General features: G+C 41.6%; 1 protein-coding gene across 1 annotated transcript in view; it reads right to left on the minus strand.

The window, feature by feature from the left end:
* The window catches only part of pcbp4 (poly(rC) binding protein 4), a 61,373-nt gene extending 44,531 nt beyond the window's left edge, over nt 1–16,842 (minus strand). Inside the window, exons 1-4 of the mRNA XM_071916340.1 lie at nt 16,768–16,842; nt 15,632–15,655; nt 13,221–13,253; nt 2,159–2,275 (exon numbers count right to left, since the gene is read on the minus strand). Coding sequence (XP_071772441.1) covers nt 2,159–2,275; nt 13,221–13,253; nt 15,632–15,655; nt 16,768–16,842 — 249 coding nt within the window. The remainder of the gene's footprint in view (nt 1–2,158; nt 2,276–13,220; nt 13,254–15,631; nt 15,656–16,767) is intronic.
* Between the last annotated feature and the right edge of the window lie 3,851 nt (nt 16,843–20,693).

The following is a 20,693-nucleotide window of genomic DNA, read 5'->3' on the forward strand; positions in this document are numbered from 1 at the left end:
AGATTTGATTCTTCCATCCTGACTCTTTCTGTCTCTCTTTCACTCCTTTTTTGTGATTCTTCATTGATCCTCATAGGTTTTTGCTTGCTACTCTCCAAAGTGAAGTCAGATGGGTGGTAGGGATTCATTTTGCTCATGGACACTTCAGCAGGTTTCCCTTCTCATTACATCACCCTGCTGCTCTTTCTCTCTCTCATTACACACCTTATTTAATCCCTTGATCACCCTCTTCCTACCTCTCTCTGATCTCTCTCTATTTCAGAGTCATTCACTTTTTATCCTACTCTCTCAATGTCTCTATCTCTTTCTATCTCTCCTTCTCGCTTCTACACAGTTTATTTAAGCCCTTCACCAACCTCTCTTCTTTGCTCTCTCCATCTTACTCTCTCTTTCCATCTCTCTCATACTCATTCCCTCATTTCATAGTGTCTTTAATCCCCTCAGCACCCCTTCTAGCCCACTCTAAATCTCTGTCCACATTTCTCCCTCTATCCACTCCTCCTCTCCTCCCATTTCATATCCATCTTGTTTTCCACCATCAGCATCGCTAAGATTTAAACGTCGGCAGTCTGGATTTAATTTCTCAGCGAGCGACGTGTTCTTAAACGACAGTGAGACACTCAAATCCACTACAGCCAAAACCACTTTGTCATAATTTGCCCCACATGGAGTCACACTGCTGTCTAATTCTCCCTAAGCAAATCAGGAGAATTTGTGCATTTTTTCCCTATTGCTTTAAACAAATGCAGTTGGTTAAACAATCATAATGTCGAGGAAGGACTCCCTTCTTTGTTGATTTTATCCACAACTTCATCTACCTCTTAAATTGTCGGGTTTCAGTTTTGCGTTTTTAATATTGAGGAAGGAAGGAAGGAAGGAAGGAAGGAAGGAAAGAAAGAAGGAGGGAAGGATAGGAGGAGGTGACAATGGCTAGAAAGCAAATCCATACTGCTCATGCATAATTCCTCGGGCAAATTAGAAATAAATGATGATCTTGTCACATTCAACAATAGATGCAATTTGTTAACATTCAGTCATGGTATGGAGGAAACCTTTTAAAGTTTCACTGTCATTCATGATATTGAAGAATGATCGAAGGATGGAGGGAAGAGGAAGAGGGAAGGAAGGAATGAAAGAAAGCGAGATGGAAGGATAAAGAGCCAATCTGCACTGCTGATGTCAAATTCTCCTGACAAACGATTGCTTGTGTGTATGTGTGTGTGTGTGTGTGTGTGTGTGTGTATGTGTGCCTGTGCGTATATGTGTGTGTCTGTGTGTGTGTGAGGTCAGGCAGTCCCATTAGACATATAATAAATGGCTCCCTGCCAGGGAGAAGCCATGTTGTAGAGGAAGTAAAGGTTACACACTTCACTCAGAGCAACTCAGCACACCAGTGGGAGCTCGGAGCTGTGTGTGTGTGTGTGTGTGTGTGTGTGTGTGAGAGAGAGAGAGAGAGAGAGAGAGACAGAGAGAGAGAGAGAGAGAGAAAGAGAGAGGGAGAGAGAAAGAGAGAGAGGATTGGTTTTCTCTGTTCAATCAACAGCAACCTTTCACAAAAGAGGAAGAAAAAGAGAGAGAGAGAGCGAGAGAGGTTGTGTGTGAATGTGGACAGTATGTGCAGCTGAGATAGTGTGTGTGTGTGTGTGTGTGTGTGTGTGTGTGTAGGTGCGTGTGTGTGGGTGTGTGAGAAAGAGAGAGAGAGAGCATTTAAAGATGATCATAGTAAAAGCTTTGAACACAATCTACGTGTGTAGCTATAGATAGTGTGCACATGACAGTGGGTGATTGGTCTGCAAGTGTCTGTGTGTGTGTGTATGTGTGTGTGTGTGTGTGTGTGTGTGTGTGTAAGTCTCTCTGCTTGAGTTTCATGATGTTCATGATGTAATCTCTGAAAATGAAAAATCTCTGTGTGGGGCCTTTTATCATGTGTGTGTGTGCGTGTGTGTGTGTGTGTGTGTGTGTGTGTGTGTGTGTGTGTGTGTGTGCACCTCCTCACTAGTTGAAAGGGGATCACAGTTTTGGCGCTTGTGCGAAAGAAATAGAAGGAAAGTGAGAAATAAAGAGTGAGAGAGGGCGAGAAAGAGACACAGATAAAGAGAGGAAAAGAGTGAGAGAGGGAGATGGAGAGAGAGAGAGAGAGTGAGAGAAGAGTATCTACCTCTTCCAGCTTGAATGTGATCATGGTGAAGGCTCTGAACACGCAGTCCGTGGGTCCGGTGATGGTGATGATCCTCTCTGGACAGGATCCCTCTGAGATGTTGATCCTCGCGCTGCTCTGTGGGTCCGGACAGAGACGGAGAGAACAGGGAGGGAGGGAGGGATTGTGGGAAAATTATTGGGGAGGGGCGTAGGGAGGGAGAGGAGGGAGGGAGGGAACGAGGCGAGGGAGGTAAGTAGGAAAGGTGAGAGGGGATGGAGGGATAATGTGAGGGAGGGAAATGAGAAAAAGATATTGGGAGGGAGGGAGGGAGCGTAGCGATGGGAGAGGAGGCAAGGGAGGAAGCGAGGAAGGAAGGAGGTTAATGGAGGGAAGGAGGGTAGGAGGGATGGGAGAGAGGGAGGGAGGGAGGGAGAAGAAGAGAAAACACATTAGTGGGGGAGGAGGGATACACGGGCCGAGACAGAGAAGAGGAGGAGAATCATTTTTGGCCACACTGCTCCCTTGCTCCCTATAGGAGATTCACCTGTGATGCAGGAGGAGAGAGGATTACGAGGAGACTGGAGAGCGGAGGGAGGCGAGCGGAGGAGAGGAGAAAGGAGAGGAGAGGAGGAATCAAGGTTTTAAGGAGACAAGACGAGAGGAGGTGGAGGAGGAGGGGGGAGGAAGGATAGCAGAGGAAATGAAAAAGCGGCGGGAATATTGAGGGAGAGGAGAAAGATTAAGATGATGAGGAGGGAGAGGAAAGGGGGTAGAGGAAGACATGATTCGACCCAGAAACTGGAGAGGAGAGGAGAGGAGAGGAAAGAGTGGAGGTAGAAATGTATTAAATACAGAGGAGGGGGAGAAGGAGGAGGAGGAGGAGGAGGACAGGAAAGTGAAGGAAAGGGATCAGGAGAAGACGAGTGACAAGGTGGTGCAAATATTTGAGGAGAAATAAGAGAGGACACGTAGAGGAATATAGAGAAGGTGCAGTAATAACCATAAGAGGATGGGTGTGAGGAGAAAAGAAATGTGAAGTGGGGGAAGTATAAATAAATTGAGCTGATTAGAATCGAAACCTATCTTTGAATTATTATTAGAATTAAATCTGTATTTTAGCTCCGACTCTTTTGGTCCAAAAATACGGCGATAACTGCTCTTTTTGAAGAAAGTAATAGTGACTTTTCTTGTGTATGTATATATACATATATATATATATATATATATATATATATACAGATAGATAGATAGATAGATAGATAGCAACAAGTCCTCCAACCCATACGACCACATAGGTCATTTGTTCCTACCCTCTAATACGACCCACAGGAGCGTTTTCAACGTGATCTCACAAAAAAACGTGAAATGAAAACAACTTGGGTTATGGTTATGGTTATGGTTAGGCAACTAAAACAACTTGGTTAAGGTCAGGAAAATGGTTCGGTCAGGGTTAAATTTGGAAACGCTGGGAATCGAACCCCGGTCGCCGACATCGAAGACAAACGTATACGCCCGTCCGCCATCCCCGACCACAACGCCCTTACTTTCCACCGCGTTGTTTCAATGTTGAGAGAGAAACGTGACGTCACGTGACGTGGACGCAGACCAACATAGCACATTGTCCTTATTTACACGACCACTAGAGGTCGCTTAACTTTAAAACTTAACTATAGGTCGTAATAAGCTGCTTGTACAAACGACCTATGGGGTCGTTTTTTGGGGGAGGACAGGCTCATAGATAGATAGATAGATAGATAGATAGACAGACAGACACACACATAGATAGATAGATAGATAGATAGATAGACAGACACACACATAGATAGATAGATAGATAGATAGATAGATAGATAGATAGATAGATAGATAGATAGATAGATAGATAGACAGACAGACAGACACACACATAGATAGATAGATAGATAGATAGATAGATAGACAGACACACACATAGATAGATAGATAGAGAGAGAGAGAGATTTTTTTGAGGAAATGTAGATGTGCCAACAATGATGACCAACACTATTTATTTTCAATTGCGTCTCCATACCTTGTTACACACTTACTTAACCCACATTGCTCTTGTCCAAGTTGCCAATCCTCATCCAAGTTGAAGGCAACATTTGCCAAGCTTCATTGCCTTAAAGGTGCTGCATGAAACGTTTTAAACATCAATATATCTTTGTCAAATTAAATGTGAAGCCTTGGTCTAATTACTAGTCACTTCTTCAGTCCAAGGTTTTCTTTTTGTGTTTACTGAAGAGGATAAAGTTGTTGGAAGTGATTTCTCCATCTTCCTTTCCCTCCTTCCACCATCTGCTGCCAGAAACTCTGAAAGCTTTAGCTCCGTTTGCTCTGGAAGAACAGAACCTCTTCCTGTTTTGTGCCGTAAAGCGATCCAGCAGATTTCCCTCCAAATCCACCAGGTGGAGAAACAATGGAGGATGCAGAGTAGAGGCCGGTCGAGGCTGCCAATCTTCTCTGTGATTGTCTCATTTGTTTATGGTAATTATACTAATGTTTCAAAATGAATGAGTTTATACTTGATTGATGTTAAAATGCAACATGTAGCAGCTTTAATCCACATTGCTCTTGTCCCAATTGCCATTGAAGGCAGCACTGCCGAGCTTCACTGCCTTCACATATTGTGTGCTGTGTGCATCAACACTTTAAGAAAACAAGTACTGACCTCAGATTATTAGTGAAGTGGAATGATTACATGGCTGTTGCTGTAGCTTAAGGGGCAAACTGTTCTCAGATCAGCATTTCTGTTCTTAAAAGTTTCATGCATGATTTGCTTTGGGCTCACGATGCTGTCTTATGCGGCAGAGAAGAATGAAGGAAGAAGGGAAGGAGAAGGAAGGAGGGAAGAAAGGAAGGAAGGAAGGAAGCAAGGGAGGGAGGAAGGAAGGAAGGGAGGGAAGGAATCAAGTAATGAGTGACAGTGAAGGAACAAATCAAGAAAGGAATGAAAGAAGGAAGGAAGGAAGGATGGAGGTAGACATGAGAATTAAGGAAGGAAGACCAGAGGAGGGAATAAAGGTAAGAAAGAAAGAAAGAAAGAAAGAAAGGAAGGAAGAACAAAAGAAAGAAAGAAAGAAAGAAAGAAAGAAAGAAAGAAAGAAAAAGAAAATCAGCAAGTAGTAGTTTTTTCTACCGCAGATCATGAAACCGTTTTTTCTGAGTCATTCAGTGGATAGTGACCTCATCACAGTGTGTGTGTGTGTGTGTGTGTGTGTGTGTAACTGGGTGAATCACTGTCTTGCAGCAATCAGCCTTGTCTGTTTCACTTACAGGTGATCTTTCTATCACTGAACACACACACACACTCAGAGGCAGAGAGTGAAATAGATAGATAGATAGATAGATAGATAGATAGATAGATAGATAGATAGATAGATAGATAGATAGATAAATGGATAGATAGATAGATAGATAGATAGATAGATAGATAGATAGAGGGCTAAGAGATGGATTAGAAATGGATAAGAGAGGCAGAGGAGAGGGAAAGTCATTTATCAAGTGAACAAGATGGTTGCACAGGAGCTACCATAGGAATCAGAGCGTGTGTGTGTGTGTGTGTCTCTAAACGCCTGCCTACACATGCACTTGCAAACACATGCACTAATGTTGGCTCTCTTAAGAGTTGTGTGTGCGTGTGTGTGTGTGTGTGTGTGTGTGTGTGTGTGTGTGTGTGTGTGTAGCCTCCTGATACCCCCATCATCCTCTCTAGACTGCAGTCTCCTCTCATTGCCATAAAAATAGAACGCATAATGATATCTGCTCTCTCTCTCTCTCTCTCTGTCCATCATTCTCTTCCTTTGTCTTTTACTCTTTCTCTCTCTCTCTCTACCTCCCTCCCTCACTCCCCTGGCTGTTATTGTTAGGTGTGTGAGTGTGTGTGTGTGTGTGTGTGTGTGTACAGGGACTGGTAATACAGCAGTGATGAAATAATTTTCTCTCTCTCTCCATTTATTATGTGAATAAAAAGCATTAGCCAGCATCTCGCTCTCCCCCTCTGTTTTTATGTCTCTCGTCCGCTTTCTCTCTTTCTCTCAGGAGCAATGGACACATCTATCTATCTATCTATCTATCTACTGCTTCTCTTCTCTTCTCTTCAGTCGTCTATCTCTCTTTCCTCTATCAACCTTTCTTTTTCTTTTTTTTCTGTCAATTTCTTATATATACATCTCTCTCTTCTCTCCATCCATCATTCATCCATCTCCTCTTTCCCCTGCCTCTGTTTTTCTATCTTTTCTCTCCTTCCATCGTTCTGTAATTTTCTGAATTAATTGTTTTGTTCCTCTCTCTGTCATTTCTTTCCTTTTTCATCCTTACCTCTACCTGCAACTCTGCCCATCCATCCATCCATCCATCCATCCACCCATCCATCCATCCATCATCTTAACTGTCCTGCAATCGCTCATTTCCTCTGTCCACCCTTCCATCCTTCCCTCTTTTGCTCCATCCATCTCTCTTTCGATCTGTCTTTCCGTCCTCCCCCAAATCCGTTCATCACTCTCTCCATCCTTTTCTCAGATTATCCCTATCTTCACCTATCCCTCATATTCTCTCTTCTTCTTCATCACTTTCATTCATCCATTCATCTCTTCCTCCTTCCGTCTTATGAATCTTGTTATCATTTATCTATTGATACGTCTTCCTGCATCCCCCATCTGTCTCTCTCCGTCACTCTATCCATCACTTTCCATATCCCTCTATCCTTCCTGTTATCCTTCTGCTTAACCCGTGTCCTATCAGTTACCCTCTCTGTCCCTCCCTCTCTCCTTCCTCTTTCCCTCTCTCCCTCCTTCATTCCCTTCCTCTCTCTATCAAATCCTTTCCTCCCTTCCTTTCCGTTTTCAGTGGCTGAGACATAAAGCAGTAAGTTGTGCTGCTGTTGTAGAGAGAATAGTCTCTCTCTCTCTTTCTCTCTCCATTCTTCCTTTCCTTCCTCATTCTTTCTTTCTTTCCCCTCCTTCCCTCTATTGTCCTCTTCATTGTTCTGCTATTCTAATTGCTGAAAAATAGTAGCTATAGCTGAGTAAGTTGTTTAGCTGTTTTAATGAGGAATAGAGGCTTTGCAGTTGTGTTACAAATTTCTTAACAACCAGCTGGTGCCACCATGGAGGTCATTTGGAAAATTGGCCACGTGCAAAAAATTGATAAATATATAACAACCAGGGTACACAATGTCTGAAAGCTGTGGGTGTGCATCCATATACAGTAGCAGCGCAAAACAAATTTCCCAAACAAAGTATTCTATTCATAGCTAAAGGTGAATGGTCTGATAAGATAGATTTGTTTTCAAATTCAGGTTTCTGTGACACAGTTAACTATCTTTTTGGCTTTGTTAGCTAGCTAAAAAGCCAGCAAGCTAGCTAATATTCATTTGTGCCATAATTCAGATTTCCAGTGAAATCTGAACCAGTGGCACACAATGTAAAATGCAGTGTATCAGCTGCTGCCAAGCTTCTCTGTGATGGTCTCATTTCTTTATGGAAATCATATGAACATCTTCAATGAGGTAATGACTTATTGATGCTACTGTTTGGTCATGAGATTAGCATCAATAGCACGTAGATCCATGCTACCAAATAATTGATGCTGTAAATGAAGTCAGAATTGGTACAGTTATCAGTGCTGAATTTTTTAGAGCAAGAGATTTCATTATGACAAAGAATCATGTTTTACAAACTATCAAGCTTTTGCTGGTTATAGCTTAGCTACTCACATATTTTTTAATAAAAAAAAAAAACAGGAAAAAGACATGGGAAAAGAGCAGAGAATAAAGCTAGAGCCTACGCTGAAAGCTGATTGGTTCCCGTTTTGTAATTTAGCGAATCATGTCAGACATTTTCTGTTTAACCGGGTGGTTAAGACATGAAGCAGTAAGTTGTCTCGGTGTTGTAGTGAGATAGTCTTCTGCTCCCTCCCTCTCTCCCTCCTCCCTACCTCCTTCCTTTGCTCCCTACCTCCTTCCTTTCCTCCCACCTCCCTCCTCCCTCCGTCTCCCATCCTAATGGCTGAGACATGCAGCAGTAAGTTGTCTCGGTGTTGTAGCGCGGGGCGGTTGTCTTCATTAGTCTTCATTTGGAGCAGAGGAAGGATGGACAGCCATGTCATTCAGCTGGATTACTCTGCTCTGTTCTGCTTTATTAGAGACTCATGCTGGCTGTGTGTGTGTGTGTGTGTGTGTGTGTGTGTGTGTGTGTGTGTGTGTGTGTGTACGTGTGTGTGCATGAGAGAAAAAGAGAGAGAGATAGATAGAGAGAGAGAGAGAGAGAGAGAGAGAGAGAGAGAGAGAGAGACCATGTGTGGGTGAATGGGTCTGTGTGTGTGTGTAAGACTATTATGAAGAACTACAACCTCACATCAATGCTTTTATTGACTCGATGAAAAGGGATTCCTTGTATGCCGTGCCCTCTCTTTTGTGTGTGTGTGTGTGTGTGTGGCCACGTGAATTGCCACATGATTTGCTTCCATGCCAAAAGCCTCTTCAACAAACCTGGCATTGTGCAAAACTATATAGCCTTGATACATTGTATTTCATACATGTTTTGCTAGTGTAAGTGAATGACTATGTGTGTGTGTGTGTGTGTGTACAGTATATGTATGTTTAAGAGAGAGAGTGTGTGTGTGTGACTGTGTGTATTCATGAGTGTGCATAGATGAAGAGTTTGTGGGCAGTCTGTTTGCCAGTATGCATATAGATGAAAATGTGTTCATAGTATGAGCTTGGTGTGTGTGTGTGTGTGTGTGTGTGTGTCTGTCAGCTTGCATAGACAATGAGTGGGGGGATGAAGAAGAGTAATGAGAGGAAGACGAAGCTTGTAAATCCTGTATAACTGTATATCCAGTGTTGTTTGTCCTTGAGAGGCAAATATCCATTTAAATATTCATGCTTCCTGTTGTGTGAGTTATGCTGTCAGGGAGAAAGAGATCGCTCTGTTTTCTGTTTCTCTTCATCTGTCTCCATTTCTCTCCCCCTCTCTCTCCCTCTCTCTCTCTCTCTCTCTTGCTCTTTAGCCCTATATCTCTATCAAGCTGTTATTATAGTTTGGGAATTTCCTTTGGGTTTTATTTTTATATAATTTTCCATTTTTTATTTCAATTTCAGTTTATCTTTAGTTACATTTCAGTGTGCATTTGGTAGTTTTAGCTTAGTTTTTTTTAATGTTAAGTCTTAGTTTAGTTTTTCTTTAGTTTCAGTTGTAGTTTTAGTATTTTTGGTAGGGTTGCAAATTTTTAAAAGTATAATTACAATAGTTCAAAACAGGTGTTTTGTATGTGTTTGCAACAGGTATTGTGTAATACAAACACTAAATAAAAATTTATTTACAGGAATTTTTCAATTAGTGTTAAGTAAAAGTAGCCAAAAATGCTCTGCCCAAAATTGATTCATTGATTTTTTTTACCCTGCACATAAAAAAAAAGACAAAAACTAAAAACATTATGTGTATTTTTTTTTGTTGGTTTTACAACTAGATAGTTTTAGTTTTGTCACAAGGTCTCATTTTTTATTTCAGTTCACAACAATGTTGTTCAATACCTAGTTAGGGGTCCAAGCACCGCAGGTGCTGGAACCCTATTGTTTTTGTTTTTGTTTTTGCCGCCATTTCTTCTTCTTCTTCTTCTTCTTCTTCTTCTTCTTCTTCTTCTTCTGCCCTAAAAGTATCTGGATCTCAGAAACCGTAAGATCTACAGCAACCGAACTTGGCAGATAGGTCCAAAGTCTCAGCCGCTACTCAGGCAACGAAACCCATGTCAATTGGCCTGATGGTGGCACTATAACAAGCAACCTTACGTTTTGGCCTATAACTTCTGATCCGTAGGTCATAGAATCAAAAGTCACTCTTGCACTGGATTCCTTGGGTCATTCCGCATCTATCCGTGTAGGCCACGCCCATTTTTTCCGCCATTTTGAATTGTTTCCAAATCTGTTTTTTCGCTACTCCTCCTAGGCAGTTCATCTGATTCACACAAAACTTGGTGTAGAGCATCTTGGGACCGTGCTCTTTCAAACTTCTATTAGGATAATTGATTGCCATAATGGGTTGGCTTTTATCAACCGATAAACTTTTAACAAAACATGCCCTAACACAAAATTGGCCATAAGTCCTTGACCATTCATCTAGTCAAGCTAAAATGTATAATACATGTTGAGGAGTGTTGCTTGAGCACACCCACAAAAGCATTTGGAGTTCCATCACTAGGGCACTACAAATGCAAAAAGTTTATATCTCATAATTGACTGAATGAATTTTTATGAAACTTTGTACACATGTTCTAGGGTTACGTCCAAGTCGACGTATGAAATTTGGTTGTGATTGATTAAAGTGGGCGTGGCTTATTACGTAATAACCAAAAAAGTTGTAATGATATCTTGAAAACTGAGCGTATGGTAAATCACAATGTCTAGCTCCAAAAAGTTTGATAAATTGATAATGTGATATATTCAAGATAGTTTGATCAATCTTTGTCAAACTAAAGACAAATGATGTCTGGACTCTCAAGGTCATATCTGCAAAGCCATGTTTAAATTGATTAATGAAGTGCACCGATACAGTTAAAATACTCTTTCTAAGGCTTTAAACGGCCTATAGGTTGGACAATCTCAGAACTTGACTCAGTAGCCTAGTGGTTAGTGAATAGGTCTGCAAACCAAAAGGTTGTGGTTCAAATCCTGTGAGTAACACCCTTGCCTCACACCGCTAAGCTTGTGATAATTAAGCGTTATGTCATATGTTTCAAATTTTTGGACAAATGACCATATTGTGCTTGGACCCCATCTGTTGCCGCTTGCGGCTATATTTTTTGTCTTAGTTTTATTAGTTATATATTATTATAGTATTTTACTATAAAAACCTTAACAGTGGGTTTCATTTTATAGGGAATTTGATTATTAGCCATAACATTTCATAATAGTGTAAATTAGACTCACCATGAGCTATCAGATTGTGAAACGACTATATTCCTGTAGAACCCATCAATCTTTTTTGTTTTTGTTTTGTTTTGTTTTGTTTGTCACTCTTGCAACCAGGACAGGTTCCCTCGCATTTTACTTTTTGTGACATTTCAAGTTTGCTTAAAATTCGCACAGATACACGGAAACACCGCTTCTATCTCCCTCTCTTTCACTCATTCCTTCTCGCTCCACCTCTCCCTCCCTCCCTCCCTCCCTCTCTTTCTCTCTGGAGTGTTTATTCATGTGCAGCGATCTTCAAGCTGTTTCTCCGGGGACGCACATTTCCAAAATAATTTTTCTCCCCAAAAGTGTTTTGTGGGTTATTATTTAAGGTCCTTAAACTATGTTTTTCAGCCAGGCGGGGAACTAAACTGAGTAAATTTAGTCTCGCCGTGGGACACAGGCTCATTAAAACATGCTAGTTGTGTGTGTTTTCATGTGGGAACGCACCGGAAGGAGTCCTGCGACCTATTTTGGAGCCCCATCCCATGCTTTAAGAAATCGGAATCTAGTCTATTCTCACCGATTTCGCCCTGTTTAATGCTGCTGCTGCTGCACTGACAGAGAGGATTTTATTCTGCCTGCCTTATGTTGCAGGGACTTGGGAGTGTTTTGGCAACACAACAATGAGGCTTTGGTGATATAACACCGGATCCCCATTTCTCCAAGGCAATTTGCGGGAGCCGTTTTACAGTAAATGCACGAACGCGCACGCACGCACACTCCTGCTCGCTCAATCAATTGATACAACAGTTTGACTTTGCCGTTGTTCTACTTGATTGAGCCTGATAACCAGTGTACTCTCTCTCTCTCTCTCTCTCTCTCTCTCTCTGTGTCTCTCCCTGTTGCTCTCTCCTTCTCACACTCTCTTCTGTCTCTCTCTCTCTCTCTCTCTCTCTATGATCGACACGGTTGATCTCGGCTTTTAACTTTCCACCAGGAATCCCGCAGCCTCGCTCTCTTTAAACGTATGGAGCACTCCGGTATTCACATCAGGTGTCGCCTACATTAACACTACACCGCTGTGTTCTGTATTCAGCAAGATGTTTTTTTTTTCCAGCCCCTTGAAGTTATAGATCTGCACGCTTAAGTATTCATATAGCTGCTGCGCGCCGACCTGATTGCAAATGTAGTGCGGTGGAAAAGGCATCGCAAGAGAGAGGCGAGGAGCATGAAAAGGTAGAGGAGGTACAGGTACTGCAAAGGACAAAATACACAAGGGCCACCCAGGTACACACTCACTTCCCATACTGTGAGTTATGCTGTCATATAATAGCTCTTATTTTCTGTCCGTCTGTCTTTTTTCTTTCTTTCTTTGTTCTATTTCTCCCGGTGCTCTCTCTCTCTCTCATCGTCCTTTTCGCTCCCTGACTCTCTCTATACTTCATTCTCTCTCTCTCTCTCTCTCTCTCTCTCTCACTCTTTGTGTTTCTGTCTTTCTTTGGGACTAAGGGAAGGTAGAGAGGACAGGTGTTCCACGGGGAAGTTACACACTCGCGCAGTACAGCGGAGAGTCGCGCTTTACGCCTCGATCTGTTCATTCTCGCCCATTTTACAGGCTGCCGACAGCAAAGACGGCCACATATGTAAATGTCGACATGGCTAACATCACGACAGGCTGACAACAATACAAAATGCACGTTTAGATTTCGCTTTAGTGCCGTTCGAAAAATATATGGTTTGGATAGGGAGCTGTGAGCAGGGGGACGAGTTTGTACCCTTCTAGCATGTTTTTATGATTTTTTTTTTGATTTGGTGCTCCTCTGTGAAGGCTGTGGTAACGCTTCCGATTACAGCGGCCTTTTGTGTACAGTGTAATTACAGCGGAAATAGGGAGTAACAAAATATAATCATGTTGGATACAGCTGATTCTCGTGCTACCACTGCTTATAGAGAGAAAATGGAGCTCGTAGTTTCAGTATGGAATTGCATAGAATTGTGCCACTTTCCAATTACGCCATCATTAGCAAGATCAACGTAAGCTGCATCTGAAGGGTTATCAAGGATTAAAAGGAGATAGGAGAGAAAGACATATCAGAGAAAAGATACACAGGGTGTGGGGTGGGGTAGGGTGGGGTAGGGTGGGGGTCAGGGTGGGTGGGGGGTTCTTACCTCTTCTCGTATTCTCTTCACTGTTTCCCCTTTCTGTGGAAAGAGAAGCAACACAAAGTTTAGCCTGAGCTTCAGCTAGAATAATAATCTTTATCTATACAGTATGGCACTTTGTCTCAAAACAGAGTTTACAAAAAACAGTATAACAAGGAATAGGAATATGTGTTTTAAAAAAGTGAATATAGATAAATGGAAAAGCGGTTTAAAAATGTAAACATAAGAAACAACCCATAATTTAAAGTTCTATGTTGTTGTTTTATGTTAAGACTAAGGTTTCACAGTCTAGTAACGCTGATGACAAAAGTGTAATCACCAATATGTGCTTTAACAGTAGATGTGCTTTATTCTTGTTCATGTGGACCGGGTTTAAATACAGATCGACTGTGTATGGTCAGCAATAGTCTGTAGTCACAGACTCTGCATTCTTCTCATGGATCAAAGGTTTAAATGTGAGTTTTCATTCCAGCACACTCTACATTGATTTTGGAAAAATACAAAAAGGCCTCCTGATGTTCATCGCTCAATGTTTCAAAAATAGGACTGATTACATCAGCAAAAATGACACTGTTTTGTCACTAAAGGTCTTAGGATATTGAATAGCTTCAATCATAATCCAGTGAGTTTTACATTTTGTCATCACTCATTGTATAGGAGAGGTGTCACATTTGTTACCAAATGGCACAAAGCCCGGCTCATTTAACCTGACAGGAAATCCCTTCTACATCAGAAAATGTACTTTTTTTATTCAAAGATTAATAATTCAAACAAAATAACTTAGGCAGGTTAGAGTTAGGGTTAGGGTTAAATTTATGGTAAAAATCTGTTTTGCACTATGTGCTGGATGAGTCACATTTTTCAGTTTGGTGAAAAGCTTGGAATTAAATTCTTCAAATATAAAAGATCCAAACACCTCATGGTTTTCATTCATGTTCACTCCACAAGGACAGCAGATGTGAATCTTCAGTTAAGAGATGAGCACTGCACACCCAAAGTGTGCTGATTCCAACTGTCCCAAGATACATTCATTCTCCCACATGACTATAATATTGTTTAATTGATTCAAATGATTGTAATATTGTCTAAGTGTTCCAGATAATTGCAGATATTTTAACTGGGGAGAAGCCTAACCTAAGGGTGAGAGCAACGGGTTACAGCTGGAAGGCTGCAGCTTCCAGTCCCACAGCCAACTGGGAAACTCTATAGGCGAGGAAAGTGAATGAGTGACGCTTTCCCCTTACTAATCATCTCCCCCCAGGACGCCCTGGAGCAAGGCACCTATCCCACAGCTGCACCGGTGGAGCTGCTCAGCGGCGACAGTAGAAGACAGCGGCTGTACTCTAACTGCATGAATGTGTAACAGGACATCGCACTCAGCAAAACCCTTCACTGGATAAACAAAGGTTAAAAAAAAACAACATTAAGAGTGATTATGTTTTCACGTGTTTATTTCTTGTTTAAGTCTTGACTTGTACAGCGCTTTACAATAGTATCTGGTTTTAACACCTGTCCCTATCACTAGAGCCTGTTGAGGCTCGATAGGACGGCTGCAGCGAACATCAGTTCTGCTCTGCTGCCTGGCAGCTTGGCTTAATGCAAGGAGAAACCCCAGAGAGCGGCTCCTGTGGCGTGACGACAGGCCGGACTGACACGGCCTAACTAGAACTATAACACGTTAATGTAATTTTCATGCCGCCTTTGTATCACAGACTGCAAACTAATAGACCGTGCGCTGGAAGCGATGAGGAGGGTAGAAAATCTAAATATATGCCAAAAGAAATCAGCTAAAATCATGGGTTGTTGAATGTGCTGTAGGGGCAACGGGTTTATTTAACACGTCCATAGTCAAACTGACTCGCATCCCTGGAGAGCAGCTCCTTTTCAGTAACTAGAGATTGGAATGACACGGCCTAACTGGAAATTTTACACACTATTAATGCATATTTCATGGTAACTTTATATTAGAGGTCGTGGCAGGATTACACTGGAAGTTATCTTGAGTGGCATGCCCATTTTAGACAAGCATAGTTTGAAGATGGCTCGGATTTTCAAATGCAGACTTTACAGATGGTGAGGATTTTCCCGTGTCTACATCGCTGTGGAATTACTTGATAACATATTTTAATGCTCGAGAAAATATATTAAGTGGCTGTTATTACAAATGGTAGCCATCATGATTTGCACTGTGCTTTCATTCGGTCCAATTTGGAAGCCCGTGCATTCGATTCCCCGGCAAAATCCTTTCCGGTAGACTGGTAATTTTAATTACATGACATGCAGGCCTTTGTCTTCTTCATGCGGCAAAACCAGTATCTCTTTTTTCAGAAAAAGAGCATATGGAAAAGTCAGAATGATGTCTGAGGCACTGAATCTGTACTCCAGTATGACAGAAGAAAATGTAAACTGCGGCTCACCTTGCCGATGATGCTTCCTACTTCCTGTGGAGGGAACACAAACAGGAAGTGTCACCGTTAATTATCATTCCCAGGAGACCAACAGACACACAGAGAGACAAATAGACTCTCTCTCTATCCATCCATCCTTCCAGACACTCTGCTCTATCTTTATAGCCATATTTGCATAGGACTAGTATTTTGGTGTGACCTCATGTGATTAATGAATTACTCTCCAACCTGTGTTTTTGTAAAACGCTTTCGCACGGGATAAAGTAATTGTCTGAAATCACAGAATTGTAAGATTTTATAATTTGTCACTGAATTATCAAAGCAAAGCTTGACATTTGTGCCGAAAAAACATTCAAAACCTTTCCTCTTGCCATTTTCCATGACAGGAGGAAGTTAGAAACTGTGTCTAGGAGAGGCAGAAGAAAACAAATTGCACGTAATAATGAAATTGGCTGAAATCACAGAATTGCATAAGGTCAAGATTTTATAATTTGTCACTTCCTGATTTAGCAAAGCAAAGCTTGAAATTTGTGCCGAAAGTGCATTCAAAACCTTTCCTCTGTCCATTTGTTATGACAGGAGGGAGATAGAAATTGTGTGTCTAGGAGAAGAAAAACAAATTGCTACGGCTGAAATTACAACTACGACTGAAATTACAGAGAGTTAGATTCACACAGGATTAGTATTATCACCAAGGTACAGGACGTAATTTGCAGTGGAATTTTTACTTTATAAATTACAGATATGGCAGATTTACACGAGATAAACTCATCTCATAAACTGATCGAAATAACCTACATAAGAACTTTACCTGGTTTTTATTGACAGTTTTTAGATTTGGGTATTTATTACTGTGTTCATTTATCTGAGTCTGTCTTTATCATTGTCTGTGCACTACTGTTTTATTATTAACTTGTCTTGTTATTTTTTTGAGCCTGGAGAAACATCTTATTTCACTGTGTATAGTCTATGTATACTTGGATGTATATATGTAGATTTATGCAGCTGAGATGACAATAAAGAGGAACTTGTCGGTCTCCTCAGTTACTACAAATCACTGGACGTCCCGAGGCAATTCAGTCCCGTGCAAAAAAGCCGTCTGTGTCTCCCATCCTCCCCTCCTCCTTCCCTCCCTCCCGCCTCACCTTTCCGTGCATGAGGAGGCGCAGGGTGAGGGTGACGCCCATGCCCCCGTCTCCAAACTCCTGCTCACAGCTCATGGTGGTGGTGGTGGTGGTGGTGTGGTGGGTGGAGGTGTGGGTGGACTCTGCCGCTGGGAGACGCATGAAGGTCCGAGGCCCCGGGGCGTATGGAGCTGTCCAGAACACCGCGGAGAACCCTTAGGAGAACCCCGGAAGGAACCCTTTGGAGAGCGCTGGAGCTGCGGGGCGGGGAGGGGGAGGCTGGGAGGCCGGGTCCGGGGGGGTTGGGGCTGGGGGGGTAGGACAGTAGGGCGCAGCGGGGATCGGTGCTGGTAGGACTGGTGGCAGGGGGCAAGTTGGGGGTGTATGTCGTTGTCCTTTGTTGTTCTTGTTCCTCTTTCTCTTTCAGCTCTGTGAAGAAATAGGGGGAAACGATTAGGATGATTGAAGATTAGGATCAGCCTCAAATGAGAGAAGCTGCTGCTGCTGCTGCTACTTTACACAATGTGTTAATGTTGTAATCCTCACCTTTGCATACTGTCATTCATTCATTTCCTATAAACTAACCCTAACACTAGTGGTGAAATTGTCGGTTCTGTTTGTTTATAAAACCCTCTTTGCTATTCTTTTTTTTTTTTTGGCTGTAATGGCCTAATTTCAGCACGAGGATCAATAATGCTTCGTCTGATCAACTTCAACTTTCAACTTTCACCTTTCAATTTTATTGTCCTGAGGGAAATTTGGTTTGCAGCCAGGGTTTAAAATATTGATAAGGACACGTAAAACAACATGTAGTAAAGACATCACATAAATAAACGACATTGAAACCAACAAATAAACAGTAAACAACAGAATCAAGGCCAAAATGGAGTCACTCCTACCAGACGGAAGTATTAAAAGCATACAAGTCCCAATCCAAGTCCCAATCCAATATAAAGTGCCAAGGAGTGTCAAGGAGAACCAGTTCACATTACATTAAAAAGATTTAGTCAAGAGGAATTTTACTTTTTAGTAGACCATGTTGATAAATATGATTCTGCAGAAATACACTGAGAAACCACCAAAACATAGGTCAAAACACACTCGTAGGGCACATTGTCCATGAACCAAACATAAACTTCTGTTTTGTGTTTTTGCTAGCTGGTGATGATGTTAACCAGTCGATTTTTAGATATTTGGCTGTCTTATTTAATCATGAGAAAGATGCCTGTTTACTCCGATATTAAACATGTTTGTGTGGCATGGAAACATCTTACTCCTCCTGGTTTAAGAGGGAGTAGGATGTTTTTTACTTCTGGTTTTCACCGTCAAACTCAACTCAACTCACAGGTCATCATAAATAAATAACCTACTATTGCTCAGTCTAAGATGGAGGGATGTTTTTATTTTTTGCTGGCAAACTGTTCAATATGTGGACGAGACGCCACAGGTGGAGAGGAATATTCTGTTAACTGGTTTATTCATAACAAAGGGGAATCTCGATCGCAGGGTATCAAAGGTTCATGTAAACAGCTTTAAACCAGAATAATACCTTCACTGGAGTACGGCCAACAGCCAGGTTACTCCACGCATGTAAATGTAGCCCCTGGCAGGTCAGCTGTAGCCGCAAGACCCGAGATGGACTGTGTGCGTCTTTGTCTACAATCCCTACAAGACATGTCTGAGCACCGGCCTCCAATCATCTGCCTTTGAAGGCCAAGAGTCTGCAGGTTTTCATTCCAAACACACACTACACCAGCTTTCACTGATTAGCTCAACTTCAACCAGAGAGGGGAAAACTAATTAGAGTTTGGTTTGGAGTAAAAAAAAAAAACCTGCATACTCTTGGCCTTCAAAGGCACATGGCTGGAGCCCACAGCGTTACAGCCTCCGTAATCCAAATCATTTGGCAAAAGATATCTGTCAAGACCAGAGAAATGTTTGGATAAAATAAATCAGCATAACTTATTTACACTCATGGAATATCCTAGCCAGTGGGTGGTAAGCCAAATCATTTTTTGATTTTTGTTTTCATCCAAAAGCATCAAACCTGCATGAGCCTTATTCAGGAAACCCATTCGTTCTTAATGGCACGTAGTTATAGATTAATGAGTGCATGCATGTACAGTGAGGTTTTGTATCATATGAACTTAACCCACCATTTTTACTTCTATATTTAAAAAAAAAAATCTTATGATCCACTTATTTGTTGTCCTTGTACCATGTGTATCAGATTGTAGTGTTGGGAGTTGTCAATAAACCAAAGTCACATTTATTAATGTTGTTTTGATTCTAATACCATTTCTCTATTATTGACAAGATGACATTTTGGATTTATGAAGTCATATCACAGCCAGTGATATGAAGCATCCACGTACACACGCTACAAACATAGAAAATAACTGGTTTTGCTGTGTGTGTGGTGTGTGTTTTTGTTTAGCCATTCTTGTGAGATATCCTTGGACTGACTTTCAGAATAAGGACATTTTTGCAAAGAGAGGATATTTTTGCTGGTCCTCACTTCTTTAAGGGGCTAGATTAGGATTAGGGTTTGGGTTTAGGGTTACAATTAGAGTAAGGATTATGTTTATTTAGGGGACTTAATGTTGACAAGTGCAACTCAAGTTAGTTAGGTAGAGAAACGAATGGAGACACCCAACGGCTGTACCGAGTGAAGACATTCCTCAAACTATAAAAAGGAGGTATAACTCCCGCCATCCTTTATACGTATAAAAATGATCGCAGTAAAGGGTTAGGGTTAAAGAGTTAATTTATGACTTATGAATTAGATAGACTTATGAATAGAATTAAGACTAAGTTTAGTTTAGGGTAAGGGTTAAGCTTAGGCATGTAGTGGCGAGGGTTAAGGTTAGGATTAGGGGTTAGGGAATTAAAGTAGTCAGTGCAGGTCCTCACAAGTATAGTAAAATAAACATCTGTATTTGTTTGTGTGCATAGGGTTGAAGTGTGTGTTTGCCAAAGTGCACTGCTGACGAATGCATGTGTGGTGAGCTTGTATATGCCTGTGTATGCATGTGTGTGTGTGTGTCTCTGTGTATGTGTGTGTGTGTGTGTGTGTGTGTACGGTCTGATTTGCAGTTTGAAATTGTCTTAGTTGTAAAGCAGCAGTGTGTTTGGCTCTATAGCCACGAGGCCTACAAGGCATTTCATTGATTCAACATCCTGAGCAGCATTCTAAAAGCTCAGCCGGAGCGAGCCGGCGCCAGCGCAATAAGAGGTGTGAAAATTAACATAATTTCTCAAGTGTCAGAAGCTAGTCAACAAGTCAGCGCGGTAATTTAAAAATTAATTGGGAACTCTGTTTAAAAAGCTTAGGGGCTGAATTAAATAAGCTTTTGGCCAGGAAATGCCACTCAAGCGTGATGATACTTAAGCATTTCCTTTTACCCCCAAACCAAAAAAGAGAGCAGACTTCAGCCATTCTTGCATACTAAAGAGATGTTTTCGCTGTGTTGTTGGGTGTGTGTGTGTGTGTGTTTGCATGCATGCATCTGTGCATGTGGGCACTGTGAGTTAGCATGTACATGTGAGAAAGAGTGTGTGCCTGTATGCACATCTTGCATGTGTGCTTATGAAGCTTCTCTGTGTGTGTGCATAACAATACATGTGAGGATATCTGTGTGTGTTTGTGTGTGTAAATGTGTATATCATTATGTGTTTTTTGATCATTTTTGTGTGTGATTTCTGTGTGAACACTTGTGTGTATTTACATCTGTATATGTACACTGTGCGTGCATGAGTGTATGTCAGTATGTGTGTGTGTGTGTGTGTGTATGTTCTGTCTGAGAGCAGTCGTTCAGGCATCTGTCTCTATGCCAACCAGGCTCCTTAGCAACACAAGATATGCAGATGAATAAATACAGGTGTGTATGAATGGGTGCTGTTTATTATATGTTATTATGTGTGTGTGTGTGTGTGTGTGTGTGTGT

The sequence above is a fragment of the Centroberyx gerrardi genome, chromosome 5 (genome assembly GCF_048128805.1).
Source record: "Centroberyx gerrardi isolate f3 chromosome 5, fCenGer3.hap1.cur.20231027, whole genome shotgun sequence".
NCBI lineage: Eukaryota > Metazoa > Chordata > Actinopteri > Beryciformes > Berycidae > Centroberyx > Centroberyx gerrardi.